Source organism: Poecilia reticulata, chromosome 7 (genome assembly GCF_904066995.2).
Source record: "Poecilia reticulata chromosome 7, P_reticulata-male-v2, whole genome shotgun sequence".
Lineage (NCBI taxonomy): Eukaryota > Metazoa > Chordata > Actinopteri > Cyprinodontiformes > Poeciliidae > Poecilia > Poecilia reticulata.
In genome coordinates this window covers 1,015,775-1,035,235 of record NC_088836.1, presented here as the reverse complement: position 1 = coordinate 1,035,235, position 19,461 = coordinate 1,015,775, and the positions used below count along the sequence as shown (strand labels likewise).

General features: G+C 39.0%; 1 protein-coding gene across 12 annotated transcripts in view; it reads right to left on the bottom strand.

Moving 5' to 3' along the window:
- Positions 1-6,608: 6,608 nt before the first annotated feature.
- Positions 6,609-19,461, bottom strand: part of agrn (agrin) — a 464,513-nt gene continuing 451,660 nt past the window's right edge. For all 12 annotated transcript variants that reach the window (XM_081608532.1, XM_081608541.1, XM_081608536.1 and 9 more), the window contains 2 exons: positions 17,078-17,181; positions 6,609-9,260 (listed from right to left, as the gene is read on the bottom strand). In XM_081608532.1, coding sequence (XP_081464658.1) covers positions 9,100-9,260; positions 17,078-17,181 — 265 coding nt within the window. In that variant the 3' untranslated portion in view covers positions 6,609-9,099. The remainder of the gene's footprint in view (positions 9,261-17,077; positions 17,182-19,461) is intronic.

Sequence of the window (19,461 nt, the reverse complement as noted above, 5' to 3'; positions counted from 1 at the left end):
AGGCTGCGGGAGAGGAGCGTCTGGGTCTTTTCTTCTTCTCAAAAGACTGAAAGGATGGGACAACAGGAGGAGAAACAGGAACAAGATCAAGCACTATCACAGTCTCTTCCTGGTTCTCTGGTATCATTATTGGATGCTCCTCAGTAAGCATCCCAGGCTGCTCCTGACCTATGGTCTCTGCCTGTTCAAAGGTCAGGTAAAGTGAGGGTTAATCATGTTTCAAATAACGCACTACATGTTGAGAACGTTGGGTTGTGATTCCTTTATCTACATTTTCTTACTTGTCTGTAAATATTATTACTGACTGTGCATAATGTGTTGACACAAAAACATCTACAAGTCTCTACTAGGAGTTGTACAGTCCAACTCCACCTTTTTACACCAGTGGTTTGTCCCAAACAAACAGCCATTTTGCTGCTGGTTTGTTTGCAACTGGCTTCTGAATTGAATTCTCCTCTGAGCAGTTTTATGGTAAGTTTTTCAATATTACTTTGATCTTAAATGTGTTTATTGAAAAATAAGGGCATTGTTTTGTGCCCATAGTAATCCTGGTTATTTTGGGGCAAAACAGATATTTTAAATAATTGAGGTCATGTCTCATTTTGTATTATTTTCATCCTGCCCACCGCTTCAGGCCTAAGTATGAAATCTTGTGAGATTTTGTGAGATTTGAGTTTTTAAAATAGGGCGGGGCCTATTGTTGGTCTGGGAGATCAAGTGGTGGACAAGGAAGTGTAAGGCTGGCTGCTCCAGGTGGGCTTTAAATTGTTGTGATAGTAATCACTTGTTTTTCATTTTTTATTATGATGTGCTTAGGGACGTGCTTAGATGTGTCTCTGTTCCAGAACAACTGAGTTAGATGATTGCATGACTGTCTGCAGCCATCAAGAAGTGCAGAAGGTTGTTAATCATCCACAGATTCAATCCAGGTGAGACAGAAAGGAAACACTTAAAACATGTAAGGCAGGTGAAACACTGAACTAAACCTGCTAATGACTGATTCAGTCTGTTGATTCTTGGGTTGGTAACTGGTTAAACTGGACTATTATTACTGGTGTGGGATCTTTATCAGCATGTGGACATTTTGTAATGAATTTAATAAACTTATTTGGAAATATTTGTAGTTGATTGAAGATTAAACCAGCTATTTGATGGAAGTTTATTCTGTATAAATTATAAATTTTTCCAACTACAGTATAAATCACCCTTTGCTCTATTTATCTGTCTCTGGTGAGTTAAATAAACTCTGATCCTCCCTGAGTTTTATCTTTAGGTTTTCTGATAAACAGCCTTTATTTTAAATATTGATTCCCTCATTTTAACATGTGCAGCATCATAAATCCTACAATAGACTGCAGCTTGATAGGTAAATGTAGTTGTATACGTAAACATTAAGATGAATATTAATGAACAATTAAGATAAATATTAACAGTGAGTGTACATGGGGAACTATATGGTTTGTATTTGTTCTCAGACCTGTAACCAGTACACTGTTCAATCTTTCAATGTCTTTCAGAACTTTTCAAATGTTTATCATCTTTCTAACCGGCACCTTCCTCACTTTTATTTTTGTGTTTTTCAGCCGTTGCTCTGCAGTTTGACTCTTGAGGACTGCAGTAAAACTGTCAAGAAGTGGCTTCATTACACGTCAGAATGAGAGGAAGACATCACAAGGAATCAAAGTAACGCCAACCAGAGTCTAACTGGGGTTACCACAACTTGTACCGTTTCCCTGGTTCATACAGTACAAAGCTTAACCTCATGGACTCTGTTCTTCTGTGGACAATAGACTGTTATTCTGACAGTCAAAAAGGAGTCAAATGTTTAAAGATCTGTCCCTCTTTTCTTAAATAAAATGTTATATCAAACCTATGTTGTCATTTTTAAACTTTTGTACACAGTTTACCCATGATCTGCCAATAATATAGTGTTTAACACCAGTGAAGAAACTTTTGGTGGTATCTTATGTAGACCTATCAGACCTAAAAATGTACATAAATCCTTAGCTTTCATTCAATATGAAATCAACACAAATCTGCATGTAGATCCACATTCAGATGATGGTTGAATCAATATTGATTCCTAACTGATTCAATGTAGAATCAACAGAAATATGTGTCTAGATCCACAGTCAAATGAGTGTTGAATCAACATTGATTTAATGTAAAATAAATGTGTGTAGAACCACATTCAGATGAAGGTTGAATCAATGTTGATTCCTAACTGATTCAATGCAATATCAACACAAATATGTATGTAAATTGACATACAGATGATGGTTGAATCAACATTGATGTCAGTTATGGTTGAAACCCTAAGGTTGATTCAACATACAAGTCACTGTCCACTTTCAACGTTCATTCAATGTTTCTGGCTGACATTGATTCAATGTTGTTTCAATCATTCTGTGCTATCTGGGCACCCGCCCCATAAAATATGGAATTGTCTATAAAATACGGAATTGTCCAGTATGGCAAGTAAATTTTACGTCCCGTATGAAACAATATAGGAAGCGATTTGTTGTGTTTGATTTGTGCCCATCTCGCACCAGCAACGGGCGAGAGGCGGGGTACACCCTGGACAGGTAGCCAGTCCATCGCAGTCTTTGTTCATTATGAGACTGGTTGGGGATATTGAAGGTATATTTATTGTGATTCTGTAAGCACAAGCTGTATCAATTAGATTTTGTAACCAATTTATCACCACTGTCCAAAAAGAAGCAATCATGGTTTGAGTATAGAAGCAGGCTTTTAAAATGACTAATGACAGGACCAAAATGAGTTCAATTGCTAGAAATGTCTCTTTCCTGGAACGTTTTTTCTTAAGCTGCCATAGAAATTGTCTGTCTTTTATTAGTGAAAATATATTGGGTAATTTGTTGCATAAATTCATACTTTTACATACTATTTACAATGATCATGCTTAGTCATGGTCCGTCTTCAAAATGTTTATTGATTTATATTTACTAACAAGAAATGAATTGTCATCACCAATATAACAAGATTGAGGAGGAACATGGACAGACATTTAACACATTTTCTTCCATGTCTTTAAAAGTACACACTGGATACCTTATATCAAAGGTCATAATTTCAACATTTTGTCTTTCAGAAGGAGAATGCAGTCCCGTTTCCTTTGAAATGATACTGGAGTTCGCTTCCGGACCATCCACGGTGCCTCCACTGGGCTTTCCCCATCGTCCACAAATTGAATTACTCCATGAGGCTAACAAAGTCTTCCAAGAAGCAAATACTTGCCTCCGCCTTCCAAATAGTACTCTGCCTTCCTGTACACTCAGACTATGAGTCTTTCACAAAGTACATGAAAGAAGGTTCTGCAGGCAGGTGCCTGCAGAACCTTCTTTCATGTACTTTGTGAAAGACCTTTGGTGTTGCATAATCAGCCAATAAGTGTAATAAGCTGTTTTTTTTAAAGAGTTGGAATGTTTTGAAAAGTGACGTGTTTTAAAGCAAGTTATAGTAAAGGTAAAGTAATGGCCAAACTTGGAAAATATTGAAATGTAAATACAATATTTGCATTTTTTTTTGTTGCAAAGACTATATCTCTTTTAACCACTTTTTGGTTTCACAAATTTAAAGGTATAGGCTTGATCAAACTGCAAAAACAAAAGGTCTTAAGTATTTTTGGACTATTTTCTAGTGCAAATATCTTAGTACACTTAAGATAAAACTAACTTACTATTTCAAACCACCACACAATTTTACATTTTGAAAGTAATCTTTTACAAAATATAGGTTTCAGATTTCACATCTGGTTATAAAATGATTAAAAATTTTTTTATCATCATTTGTGACACTTAACATTAAATAATTAGTATTCTGCACCTCCACTGTTGAACATATTACATATAATTTGTTCAGAAGCAATATATTTAGATTCCATATCTCAGTCCCAGAATTTGGATACAGGGATTGAAGTTGTCTGATATTAGTTTCAAGGTCTTCATCAGTCACTGCGCTGCTCCACCCTTGCAGTCGCCATTGGGTTGATTCGAGCCATCATCTCACGGACCTTACGCCGTGGAACCACCAGTCCTCGTGCATTTAACAAGCCTCGCATAATCTGGTTCAATGAAGGACATGTGGTCTTACTATTTCAAACCACCACACAATTTTACATTTTGAAAGTAATCTTTTACAAAATATAGGTTTCAGATTTCACATCTGGTTATAAAATGATTTTAAAAAATGTATCATCATTTGTGACACTTAACATTAAATAATTAGTATTCTGCACCACCACTGTTGAACATATTACATACATTTGTTCAGAAGCAATATATTTAGATTCCATATCTCAGTCCCAGAATTTGGATACAGGGATTGAAGTTGTCTGATATTAGTTTCAAGGTCTTCATCAGTCACTGCAGCCAGCCTTCCCCTTATTGGTACACCAAGTGCTTTGGACTTCTTATAAAGAAATGATGTTGAGCATCCAAAGATGTTTGCCATCCTCTTGACCGTGTGTCCTTGGGCCAGAAGAAAGTCGATCTGTTGTCTTGTAATATGAATAGCCGGTCTCCCTCGACAACCTAAAATAGAATCATATTCAAATGCGTCAGCATAATGTTTGCTTTATTTTCCTCCATCTGTCTACCCTCTACGTATCCCTTTGTCTCCTAAGGGTGACACAATGCATTCACACAATGTATAAACTTATTTTGACATACATAATTTCCTGTTGCATGAAGACTAAGCTTTAAACTTTTATAGACGCTGGAAAGCAAATTAAAGTGTGAATCACAAAACCGGAAGTACGCTTTTATTTTTCAGAGGAGCTAAAGGAGGGTGCTGTAATGCCTGGTGCCGTCTAGCATGTCAAAATCTAGAGCTGACTGGTTTTATTATAATTTCCGAAGAGGCAGACAGCTTTACCACAGTATAAAAACCGCATTTGGTTATTACCTTAACTGGCCCGAACTGCGGAATATTCTCCATTTCCAGCTTGGACATGGGTCGATAGTAGCACCTTCAGCTCTTCTAAGCCGTTTTTCAGGGCATTGTGCGTGTCGGCAGAAAGTACACCAGAAATTCTTAGCAAATTTCTTAAGCATTCCTCAAGTACACGATTTTCGCGCTCTGCGTATATCCCATACTGAAGAGCTCTTTCTATATTGTGGCATTTTCATACAATTTTGTCCAAAACTGTCAGGCAATTGTTTGGACAGCTCAGTACAGACAAAGGGGCTTACACGCAATGTCTTACTTATATCTAAAATTGTAATTCTGACTAGTCATAATTACGTTAGTCATAATTACGTTCGCGATATCTTAAATTATAATTACGGATGTCTGACCCTTCCAATGACGAATCCGGTGACGTCATTGGAGATATATCGAAAGGAATTTTCCATCCATCCATTTTCTTTCACCCTTGTCCCTCATTGGGGTCGGGAGGGTTGTTGGTGCCAATCTCCAGCTGACGTGCCGGGCGAGAGGCGGGGTCACCCTGGACAGGTCGCCAGTCTGTCACAGGGCAACACAGAGACACACAACCACACACACACACACACACACACACACACCTAGGGGCAATTGAGACAGACCAATTAACCTGACAGTCATGTTTTTGGACTGTGGGAGGAGACCGGAGTACCTGGAGAAAACCCACGCATGCAAACATGCAAACTCCATGCAGAAAGACCCCAAGCCGGGAATCGAACCCAGAACCTTCTTGCTGCAAGGCAACAGCTCTACCAACTGCGCCACTGTGCAGCCAGTCAAAAGGAATTTTGACTAGTCAAAATGTAATTGAAGAGATCTTGAATTATTATTCTTACTAGTCAGAATGTAAATACAGATATCTTAAATAACCATTCCGGATAGTCAAAATGTAGCTTTGTGTAGTCAAAATGTATTTTTAGATATCTGGAATCTAATTGCGGATAGTCAAACGAAACCGAATTTATGTTAAAACGGCTTGCCATAGGGGAAAAGATAGAACCTACAACAAACAGTTGTCTGTCTATATCTAATCCAAGTTTATTAAAAATGTTTCTTCTTCGATTAATTACATTGATTTTAAGGCACTCAAAATTTGTCAATCAATTAACGCAATTAATCGCTTTTTTTCCATAAAAAAAAAAAAGAAAGTCAGAGCGGAACCTTGTGTTCGCGTTTCTAGTACGCCCGTAAATCTAACGGACCAATGGCTTCCACAAACCGATAGACGCGTAAGTCGCATCGTTAGGTCACTGGGAACTAATTTTCCTTCCAAAAAAACAATCTGATGCAAAACTGGAAAAGACTATTGTGGTTTCTAAATTGTGAAAAAAAAGGTTAGCCTGTGAGCTATTCAAGCCCTAATGTCAGCAATGTCAACGCCCACCAACCACATTTCTAAACAAACTTCAAAGAGGTTCAATCAGGGGTTCCTGAATCACTTGAAATGTACATAGTAGCACTGTAAAATGCTAAAGTTCGATTGAATTAAAATGTTGCATATTTTGTCAATAGTTTTCAATAAAAATATGATTGGGATTAATTACAGACCCTGGAATTAACTTGATTGAAAATTTTAATCCAGAACCACCGCTACTATCTTAAAATGAGACATTGGGAAAGACGAGGAAGGAGAATGAGGTGGATCTGGTTGACATTTTTATTTCATGGTGGTAGGAACACAAGACAAAGGTCATAAAGTTAGTAATGTTCAGGTCATGCCACTCTTACTCAGTGCACTGCCCGTTCATGAGGTCTGCACAGTCAGACAGTAGTTTACAGAGGTCAGACATGGAGGATAATCCACATGGAGACATAAATAAGGAACAGAAAACAGATCCAAAAAACAGTAAATAGATTAAGAAAACATTTTTGCAGAAACCCTCTGGGATCTTTTTTTATGTTTCGGGATTATTACTAATATCATTATGTATTACTCCATTTACAATATTGGAATGAGGCTAATACCTGGCTAAACAGTAAGATGGGGTGATGTCTTTATGGCCTGCTCACAGCTAAGGTGGCAGGTTGTTTTTAAGGCAATTCAGTTTCCACCAAAGCCACACAGGAGCAACCCATTTGGGTTCGATTCAAAGATCTAGAATGTTAGAAATAAAACCCAGTCTTGGGACACCAGAAAAGGGATTTCCCAGAGCGTGGACAAACACAACACAACTCCAAAATTCAGGGTGATGATATTGCTCCCACGTCAAAGTATATCAATCCATGAGTGAATAGACAAGTCAGACATGGCTCCAGTGTATATTACTAAAACAGAAACCTCCACATTTCACACTTTTGCTTAATTTACACTTTTAAAACCGTGGGGGCTGTACAAAAAAAAACAAAGAAAGAAAGAAAAAAACAAGTGGCCTGATGACTTCAAGGAGAAACAGAAGTGAGAAGATAAAAAAAGTAGAAGACCATTTGATACTCAGTCACAAACAGGCATGATTTTAGTCTCAGAATATTGCCAAGGTTCTCATATCAAAACAAGTGTCTTTAAGTCAGTCAGCTCAGTTTATTGCGTTCGGCTCCGTGTTGCAACAGTCCGTTACCTTGCTATGCTAACGTGCAGAGTCCTGCGGGATTGTGGGTGTTCTTGTCCGTTTTTGCGGCTGTTATGGCTTCAGAACGTACCAGCTTCTCCTTCAACCCATCACCCCTCTTTCACTCAACAGCCGAAGCTAAAATCTGTTCCTCCAGGAATGTTCTCAGAATAAAAAAAAGGAAATGAATCGAGTCCCAAGTAGAGTTAGGGGGGGTTGTTTTCTTTTTTAATTTCTCTCCGTGTCTTTTAGTGACGACAGCTGATTATTTTACAGGATATTCCCAGGAGTTGTATCTCTCCCCTTGTTTCACCTCTCTGTCCTTCTTCAGCCTTTGCTTTTAGCGCCTCCTTAAGGTTAGATCCGGTAACAACTCATCAAGTTCCTGCAAAAACTAACTGCTCCCAACAAACAAAACAAAACACCAAAGACCAAAACAAAACAAAAAAACACAACCTTAAAGCATAATTCCAATCCTGTACTTTCTGCAATCATAAGAAATAAAATACACTTTTCTCAAATTAGATTTTTTTTTTTAAACAGAGTGTCAACAAAACAAAACAAATAATCCAGATTCTAACCAACACTGCAGAAGTGCATGCATTTATAGTGGTCAACATTAGTTCATCTGCTGATTGTAGAACAGAACGTACGACAGTACATGAAAAGCACAAGTCTCAGAAGAGAACCCATCTTACATATTCACAGTCTTAGGTATTATTTATATATAGAAGTCTATATTTATAACATTTATGGGTATCTATGATTCATGGTTAATGAAATGAGTCATTGTGGGACGCAGAGCTCTCTCCATCACGGCGGCACAGTTGTTAGTCATATTTCAAAAACTAAGGGCTCTGATGAGAGTCAACTAGAGAGCGGGTTCTTTCTTTCTTTCTTTCTTTCTTTCTTTCTTTCTTTCTTTCTTTCTTTCTTTCTTTCTTTCTTTCTTTCTTTCTTTCTTTCTTTCTTTCTTTCTTTCTTTCTTTCTTTCTTTCTTTCTTTCTTTCTTTCTTTCTTTCCTTCTTTCTTTCTTTATAGCTGTGAGATGGGAGTGGATGGAGTGGCTGGACAGTGCACTTAATCACTGTAGCAGCTCGGTTGACATTTCATTAGGAAAATATAGCGGGCTTAATAATACCAGGATAGAGTCTATGCATACGGCGCTGCGGCTCTGAATGGGGAATACACAAAGATGTAACGGCCATGCTTGGAGGGAATGTGGCTGGTAGAGATGGCACCAAGACAAGGCAGCAGCCAGAGATCAGAGCCGCGTTCAAGTAATGAGAAATTAAAAACAAAATGTGTTGTTTTTAAGGTAACAACTAAATCAATACAATGAAAATAGCTTTTATCCACAAATATTTGTAAAAGGAAGAAAAAATAAAGTGTAGTGGAGATGCAGAAGAAAATGGCAAAAAGAATTCCAACACAAATTAAAAACATATTTCATTATTTCCCCATATAAAAAGCAATGAAAAGTATACAAAAATAGAAAATAATTACAGCAGGAGACATGAGCGTTATGGAGGGAGGGTTTCTTGTTTTGTTGTTTACTCCGGTCTCGCAGTGCTCGTTCTCTTCCTGGTTATTTGGCGGCGGAGCAGTGAAGTATTTTGGGGCTGTTCAAGGCGTCCTCCACCAGGTGGACGTCCACCCCGTCCACCACCACGTCCTTGATGCAGCCAACGAAGCCGGTGCTGTAGGCCTTGGGCAGCCGGCGCGCCACGGCCAGCACCTCCAGGCCGCCTGAGGAGGAACGGAGGGACATGAACACACAGCAGCAACACACACTGACCAGAACACGCTGAGGAATCCTCAGAGTAAACATCAGAATCTAACGATGCGCTGGAATATGTCTTTTTTTAAGGTGGAATTAGGCAATAAATCAGTTTTTATCTATAAACCAAATTTTTGGTTCCAGTGGTGATTGGACTCATCATTCATACAAACCTTTGTGTTTAAGTTACAGTTCAGGTCAGATTATCGAAACTGGGACAGAACCAACAGGAAAATAATCCCAAATACACCAAAACTGGTTCTGAAGTGAATAATGGGAAACACTGAGCTCCTGGAATGATTCTAACATCAACTGCTTAGTAGACTAAAATACAGATTAATGTGAGAAAACTAACCGATGATGATGAGCTCCATGATTTCTGATTAAGGGCTTCAATCATAATTCAACAGCAATAATAGAAGTTTGCTGAAAATGTGTGTGCTTAGTCTGGCTAAGGAACATTTATCCCAACAGCATACATAACTTTAAATTAGAGTGACCAGTTCATGTTTTCTGGCTTTAACTTGTTACACAGGTTATAGAGAAGAGAAAGTGGAACCCCAGAGGTTATTTTTGTTTTTATTCAGAGCTTCAGACGTCCGCAGTGTTTCATCACTGTGTCATTAGTAAACTGATCTGGTGTAAAACTCATGCAGCGATCCTGGCAGGATGTGGGATTAGATCTGTGAACAAATTAAAGCGGAAAATTCCCTGAAACGTTGTGCCGCTCCAAACAGCCAGAGCAAGCGCTGGGTTTGTCAGGTTAGATGTTTCACACGAAGGCGCCACTGACGGACATGACAGGCTGACAGCTTGTTTCTCAAATCAAAGCGAAAAAAACCTGAATAGCAGCTACAGAAAACTGTGCAACACGGTGAGATGAAAGGTGTTGACAGCACAAAACAATAAAGAACTAATTTGCTCATTATTTTAAACTGACTGCTAATTTAAAAATAAGCGAATTATCTAAATCCAAAGTATTTCCTTAAAGAAAAGACAGTTTTAGGACACATTCTAGGACATATATGTCTGTTTCTTTATTAGTGTGACACACATGGTATTTATGGACTGCCTTTGACTTAAACATGTAAACTATAAGACACATACAGACCAGTTAAACCTGGACAGATATCTGCTAAACAATTTGTTTGTGATTTGTAAAACTTTTACTCTGTTTGTGAAAAAATAAAACAAAAAGATATGAATCTTTTTGTCATGTCTTAGGAAGCATAATTACACATTCAGTAAATTGTTTGGTCTGTTTGTTGAGTTGCTTAGCGTTAGCTGCTAACTGCTAACAATGTTGGTATTAGTTTCCTTTCTGACTGTTGGCTTTTATGACTTTATTACTTTTGTCCCTTTTCTACTCCAGCTAATCTCAAACCTGCTGAAACAAAAATAAAGAATTACTAAGCCCTGAAGTGTTGAAAGACTTTATTTCCTAATTGCTGTGTGAGCTACTTTTCTAAGTCAACGAATTCAAAGTTGCCATTAGACCTTTCTAGCTAAATCAGCATGAAACATCTTTATTCAGCATTCCTGCAGTGCTAAGCCTGCCTCTTAATGTTTTACCTGGCTGCCATTGCACCTCAGTTTGTTTTTTTTAAATCCCACCATCTCTCCTTCCTGTCTGGTTGGATCATGAGTTCATTTCTCTTCTCAGGTTCTTTACATCGCTGTCCTTTTCCCCATTAATCGGATTGGGAGCCTCAGAATCAGAAGTTGACTAATTCAATGCAATTTACAGATGAATTAATAATGAATGGTGAAAAGGGATTTAGGATGAAGAAGCGCTGGTGATAGGAGGCTGTGTGAGGATTAGCTATTGGTGCTGCAGGGCTCCATCAGCACCTGTTCCACTGTGCTGCCTCCCGTCTACCTGACTGCACTCAGCATGAGGCCTGGCCGGAAAACACTGCCTCCATTTTCCAACACTCACTCTGCATTTTAGGAAGAGCCGGACTTTATTTCGCCTCCACTTCCATATTTCCTCAGAGTGCTCTCTTAAAAAACATTCCTCAAAGCCAAGTTCAGCCCAAATTCAACTCCAGGTAGATAACCGGCTGTTTGGTCATTTTGAATTCAGAAGAGGAAGAACTTTGGAGTTAGTCAGAAACACTTTCTCATTTCTCACCTCAGTGATGAAAAGAGCTTTTCTAAAAACACTGCAATCATTTTTTTCTATTCTTCCTCCACAATGAGTTTATTACTCGTATTTGGCAGCACTGTGCAAGTAGTTAGAGGGAACCAGTGGTGGAGAAAGTACTCAAAAAATATACTTAAGTACAAATACACAGTCAAAAATGTACTCAAGTAAAAGTAAAACTACCACATTAACATTTTACTTAAGTAAAAGTAAAAAAAGTACTGGCTTTTAAAAATACTTAAGTATTAAAAGTAAAAGTACTTGTTGAATGCATTACCCAGTGATAGGAAGTAACTAAGTACAAGTACTTTGTTACTGTACTTAAGTAGAGTTTTCATGTATCTGTACTTTACTTAAGTAGATTTAATAATGGGGACTTTCTACTTTTACTCCACTACATTTTACAGTAACTATCTGTACTTTCTACTTCACTACATTTCTACAAAGTGTTGCGTTACTCGTTACATCCAAGTCGTGTTGAGCTTTTTTCCGTTAAAATGTGAAGTTCAGGGATTTAAGGTGGCGCCGTAAAATCCAAGCAGTAACGTGACTTAGTGTCTGTTGTCACCCATCGGCTCCACCTTTACTCGCACGCGGAGCTCCAGACATGCAGTGGTTTCCTCTGAGCGTCAGTAATATAATATCGCTGCATAAATCATAGATATGGCGACATGTAAAATCAGCAGCGCTTCGCTTTCACAGACGGTGGGGACTTCGTCCAACTTTTAGCATCACTTGGAAGGAAAGCTTAAAGAAAGGTAAGATCTGTGGACATGATGCTAATAAAGCATCACGTCCACAGAGACACATGTTGCATCTGCGATGAAAAAAAGTTGTCACTCATGCACTGAATTATATGCGACTGAGGTGTCGCAAATATGGGACAACGCTGTGACCAAAGTCTGCAATATAGTGGTATGACATTCAGGAACGATCCGATTCTTCTGGACGGACTAAGTCCTAAGGACTGAAGCCTCACTTAGAGCCGTTCTTTGTTCTTGTGTACACTGCAGTAGATGTATGTGTATATATATATACACATACACACATTTATTTAATCGCTGAATAAGTAAAAGTTGAACGTATGAACACAGAGCATGCTCATTGCTCATTGATTGATTTCGTCTCCTGTCATGGTGGCAAACATCGCAGTGGAAGGGAGGGTGAGAACAGTCACGGTGCTCCTTCTGCTTAGTTACTTGTTGCGCCGTTGGACAGTGTTCATAGTTGAACCATATTTACCGTTAATTGCGATGTTTCAGTTGTGGTTTCTGACATGGGCAATATGGGCAACCGCCCAGGGCGTTATTTTTCTAGGGATGGCAGGAGACCTCTGCGGATTGTAGCACAGCGATGAAAGCAAAACAGAATGAAGTGAGTTTTAATTGATACTGGTTAAATATATTTCAGCTCTAAGTATTTAATATCTAGGTGTTTTTATGGGAATGTGGATCTTTCAGATCAATCTGAGAACCAATTTTGATAGGTAAACTTAATGTTATTGTGTCATTTAGTGCAGGGCGCTGGTCTTGGTCTTGGGTTCGGTGGTCTTGACTACAACTCTGCTACATGGCTCCTTGGTTGCCTCCCCTCACCTTCTTTCCATCCCCTTTCAGTTGGATTTCTTTCTAAATAAATGTCACTAATGAAGTTCATGCTATGTCAGGACAGGAGACGAGATGTTTCCATCCCTGAAATTATGATCCATAGAATCACATATCTGAGTCTAAACTGTTACAGAGAATAAACACAATAAGAACACGGCTAATCTGTGGTTAAACGTGTTCCATTTTAATAGCAGAAATGTGCCATTAAAATGGCACATTTAATACATCAGAAATGGCACATTTCTGATGTGCCATTTAATTTGTTAAAATTAAAGATGTGCCATTTAATTTCTTAAAATTAAATACAATCGGCACACTTAATGATATTAGCGATTAGGCAATGCATTCAGCAAGTACTTTTACTTTTAATACTTAAGTATTTTTAAAAGCCAGCACTTTTTTACTTTTACTTAAGTAAAATGTTAATGTGGTACTTTGACTTTTACTTGAGTACATTTTTGACTGTGTATTTGTACTTTTACTTAAGTACATTTTTTGAGTACTTTTTCCACCACTGGCATTACCTAATGGCTAATATCATTAAGTGAACCGATCATATTTAATTTTAATACATCAGAAATGTGCCATTTTAATGAACAATGCCACAGATAAAGCATGTTTTTATTGTGTTTACTCTGTAACATAGTTTAGACTTAGATATGTGATTTTATGAATTATAATTTCAGGGATGGAAACATCTGTTCTCCTGTCCTAACAGCATCAACTTCACTTTTTTTTAACACTAGTTGCATTTATTTTGAAAGAAATAAAACTGAAAGTGTGGGCAGGGGAGGACATGGAACCAAGGAGCCACGTAGCAGAGTTGTAGTCTAGACCACCGAACCCGAGACCAAGACAGGACCAAGACCAGCACCCCGCCGCTACATGACACAATAAAATTAAATGCACCTATCAAAACTGCTTCTCAAATTGATCTGAAAGATCCACTTTCCCATAAAACACCTAGATATTAAATACTTAGAGCTGAAATTAATTTAACCAGTATCAATTCAAACTCTTCATTCTGTTTTGCTTTCATCTCTGTGCCACAATACACAGAGGTCTCCTGCCATTCCTAAAAGAAATAACGCCCTGGGCGGTTGCCCATATTGCCCCTGTCAGAAATCACAATTATCTGCACCATTAAACACAGCAATTAACGGTAAACAACGCTCATCTATGAACACTGTCCAAGTCGCAATAAGCAAGAAATAACCAAGCAGAAGGAGGTGACTTTTCTCATCCTCCCTCCTGCTGCAACGTCTGCCACCATGACAGGTGACGAAAACAAAGAGTAATAAGCATGTTCTGTGTTCTTACGTTGCTGTTTTATTCACAAATTAAATAAATAAATAAATATACATACATACATACATACATACATACATACATACATACATACATACATACATACATATATGTATGTATATATATATATATATATATATATATATATATATATATAACTTTTTTTTAAATGAAATAAAATAATAACTACTGCAGGATATGCAGAGCATTACAAGAACAAAGAACGGCTCTCAGTGAGGCTTCAGTCCCATCAACCTTAGTAAAGATTCGTCCAGAAGAATCGGATCGTTCCTGAATGTCTTATTACTATATCGCACTTTGGTCACAGCGTTGTCCCATATATGCGACACCTCAGCCAACACCTCCACACAATAATTCAGCGCATGAGTGACAACCTTTTTTCATCGCAGATGCAACATGTGTCTCAGTTCAGCTAACTTTGCTAACATCACGTCCACAGATCTTACCTTTCTTTAAGCTTTCCTTCCAAGTGACGCTAAAAGTTGGACGAAGTCCCCACCGTCTGTGAAAGCGAAGTGCTGCTGATTTTACATGTCGCCATATCTATGATTTATGCAGCGATATTACAGGTCCTTCTCAAAAAATTAGCATATTGTGATAAAGTTCATTATTTTCCATAATGTAATGATAATAATTAAACTGTCACATATTTTAGATTCATTGCACACCAAATGAAATATTTCAGGTCTTTTATTGTTTTAATACTGATGATTTTGGCATACAGCTCATGAAAACCCAAAATCCCTGTCTCAAAGAATTAGCATATCATGACAAGGTTCTCTGAAGAGCAGTTCACCTCATCATCTGAATCAACAAAGTAACTCTAAACACCTGCAAAAGATTCCTGAGACTTTTAAAAACTCCCAGCCTGGTTCATTACTCAAAACCGCAATCATGGGTAAGACTGCAACCTGACTGCTGTCCAGAAGGCCATCATTGACACCCTCAAGCAAGAGGGTAAGACACAGAAAGACATTTCTGAACGAATAGGCTGTTCCCAGAGGGCTGTATCAAGGCACCTCAGTGGGAAGGGAAAAGTGTGGCAGAAAACGCTGCGAAACGAGAAGAGGTGACCGGACCCTGAGGAAGATTGTTGAGAAGGGCCGATTCCAGACTTTGGGGGACCTGCGGAAGCAGTGGACTGAGTCTGGAGTAGAAACATCCAGAGCCACCGTGCACAGGCGTGTGCAGGAAATGGGCTACAGGTGCCGCATTCCCCAGGTCAAAGGTCAAGCCACTTTTGAACCAGACACAGCGGCAGAAGCGCCTGACCTGGGCTACAGAGAAGCAGCACTGGACTGTTGCTCAGTGGTCCAAAGTACTTTTTTTGGATGAAAGCAAATTTTGCATGTCATTCGGAAATCAAGGTACCAGAGTCTGGAGGAAGACTGGAGAGAAGGAAATGCCAACAGACCAGAAGTCCAGTGTCAAGTAGCCACAGTCAGTGATGGTCTGGGAGCCACGTCAGCTGCTGGTGTTGGTCCACTGTGTTTTATCAAGGGCAGGTCAATGCAGCAGCTATCAGGAGATTTTGGAGCACTTCATGCTTCCATCTGCTGAAAAGCTTTATGGAGATGAAGATTTCATTTTTCAGCACAACCTGGCACCTGCTCACAGTGCTAAAACCACTGGTATTACTGACCATGGTATTACTGACCATGGTATTACTGAGCTCAATTAGCCTGCCAACTCTCCTGGACTGAGCCCCGTAGAGAATCTGTAGGATATTGTGAAGAGAAAGTTGAGAGACACAAGACCCAAAACTCTGGATGAGTTTAAGGCCATCTAAGCATCCTGGGCTCCATAACACCTCAGCAGAGCCACAGGCTGATTGCCTCCATGCCGCATTGAAGGCTGCAAAAGGATTCCTAACCAAGTACTGAGTGCATAACTGAACATAATTATTTGAAGGTTGACTTTTTTGATATTAAAACACATTTCTTTTATTGGTCGGATGAAATGTGCAAATTTTTTGAGACAGGGATTTTGGGTTTTCATGAGCTGTATGCCAAAATCATCAGTATTAAAACAATAAAAGACCTGAAATATTTCAGTTGGTGTTCAATTAATCTAAAATATATGACAGTTTAATTTTTATCATTACATTATGGAAAATAATTAACTTGATCGCAATATGCAAATTTTTGAGAAGGACCTGTGTATTACTGACGATTAGACAGACATCTTCTCCCGCTCAGAGGAAACCACTGCACATTTCTTGGAGCTCCGCGTGCGAGTAAAGGGGGAGGCGATGGGTGACAACAGACACGTAAGTCACGTGGATTTTACGGCGCCACCTTAAGTGCCTGAACTTCACATTTTAACGGAAAAAAAGAGCAACGAGACTTGGATGTAACGAGTAACGTGACAGTTTTGTAGAAATGTAGTGAAGTAGAAAGTACAGATACTTACTGTAAAATGTAGTGGAGTAAAAGTAGAAAGTATCCATTATTAAATCTACTTAAGTAAAGTACAGATACACGAAAAATGTACTTAAGTACAGTAACTAAGTACTTGTACTTCGTTACTTCCCACCACTGGATGGAACCAACACGCACACACATACACACACACACACACACACACACACACACACACACACACACACACACACACACACACACACACACACACACACACACACACACACACACACACACACACACACTCAGAACTATTTGGAGTTCTAAATGTTGAGACCTACCTAACCAGAGCGCTCCGTCTGTGTCCAGCTGCGTGGCTCGGAGAGGAGAGGAGCCTGTCACTGGCGCCTCGTTGCCCACCTGCAGGGAGCCGTCTCGAAGCGCCCTGCAGACCAAAACAAAGATGGAGGCAGCTTCAGGCTGATGCATGTGTCACTCAGTGAGTGACTCAACTCTGCTTGATGGATAGATGGATGGATGGATGGATGGATGGATGGATGGATGGATGGATGGATGGATGGATGGATGGATGGATGGATGGATGGATGGATGGATGGATGGATGGATGGATGGATGGATGGATGGATGGATGGATGGATGGATGGATGGATACTTTATTCATCCCTTTGAAATTTACCCTTTGGGAAATTGTAGTTCATTCTCTCACACAGCACCAATACATCAAATCCTTAAACTTTTTTTTGTTTTACATGAACATTTAGCCTGATTCTATAGTTCCTCTATTTCTATTGTACTCCTGTTAGCCCTCCTTCCAACCTCCTGTGAGGAGTTGAAGAGTTTTATTGCACAAAGGAGTTCCTTAATCTGTTGGTCCTGCACTTTGGAAGAAGCAGTCTCCCACTGAACCTGCTTTCCTGGGTGCTGATGACAATGTGCAGAGGGTGGCTGGTGTTGTCCATAATAACCTCGAGTTTCTGTAGGGTTCTCCTCTCTGCCACTGCTGCCAGAGAGTCAAGCCTTGTGCCAACCACTGAGGGTTGGCTTGGGTCTAACTTTCTAAAGATCAATCTGAAATGTATGTACAAAAGATCACTATGAGGAAGGAAGAACACAAACACAGAAAGGAAGGAAGGACTAGAGTCTTATTTCAGACTGGGATTATCGTGAAGTCAAAGCCCAGACGTTTCCCAGGCTGATATGAATTTTCCTGTTAATGTGAAGCAGCAAATCTATCTCTATCAAATTACTTCCAGTAAAGTGAACATTCACATAAGAGCATTTTCCATGCAGTGTTCTAAATGAGCCTAGCAGCTAACAGATGCTGGAGGAGCTTCACTCATTTAGGCGCCTCCTTTCTGCACACACTCACCAAATCTGAAGACTGCAAAAATGAAAACTTACTAAAGAAAGTTCCAGCTGAGAGAGTCATTAAAAGTGAGGCACAAACAGAAATCTGTGCAGCTATGTGAGTTGCATGCTGCATAATTTTGCTTCCCAACATTATCTCTAAATTATGCCATCTTTCACATCCGCTGTAAATAGGAGGAAAGCCTGGGATGAGATCCGTTTTAAAATGGATGCGAGCGGCCTTTTGAGGATCGATTGTTTTCGCCTTAAATGACAAAAACCAACCTAATTATCCACCCAGAGGTCCGTTTGAGGCGAAGCTGGAAACAAATGTTCTCCTGCGATAAAGCAGAGAACATGCAGAAAGTGCTAAATGGCTCTTTTTCAATCCTTACACTGTTAATTTGTTTCTAATGAACAAATCAATTAACGTGACATCACTGTGCAACAAAAAGTGCTGCTCGCTTTTTGTGTTTTTCCACTTGGAGGAAGATTATCTGTGGTTTGTACAAGTCAGAGTGGGCCTCCATGATTGTGTTGGCTGCCTGGATTAAACATGTCTATGTTAGATAAACTACAAAATAAAATAAGAGAAAAAATACACTACACAAGTGCTGCTAAAACATCAGTATTGTGGTTTTAAAAGGACAAAATCCAAAAGAGAGCCAGCTGATACGGAAAGCAGAATTATTTTCATTGGCAACACATTTAATCATAATAGAATATTAAACAAAAAATAAATGTTTTTATTGTATTTCAGTGAATTGTCCTGTTTAAATTCAGAAGTCTGTAACTTATGTCCACATTTTAACTTATCTAACAGCCAATATATCTATTATACCACACATAAAACAATGCCTTCAAAACTATTTATTCACTTCTCCACATTTCAGCTACAAACCTCAAAGTATTTATTGGGGTTTTATCAGGGGTGAAAGTAGCTTTAAATTCTTGGGGGTACTGTGACAAAAAAAACTAAAAACAATATAAAGCTGTATTTCCTCCTTCAGCCCACTGGCTGCAATGTTGACACCTTGAGATGCCATGAGACCTAAATCCTGAACATCATGGCATGGATGCATCCCAGTTTTCCATGTCTGGCATATAACCATTCGTTTTAAACTGCTAAGCTTTTAAACTGGTTCTATTCATCCTGTGTCCAGACAGAGGGATAATCAGTAGCCCAGCATCATGACCTGTTTGTTCTGAAGATCCTGCAGCTTCCACTTCTCTTCCTAACATGGTGCCTCCTCACCCTGACTCTCATACTGATAGGAGGAACCACAGAGCTCTGTTAGGTTAAAGCTCATCTTCTGAAGTGGGGATATTTTCCTCCAAAAGGTTCCAGAGGAATCAC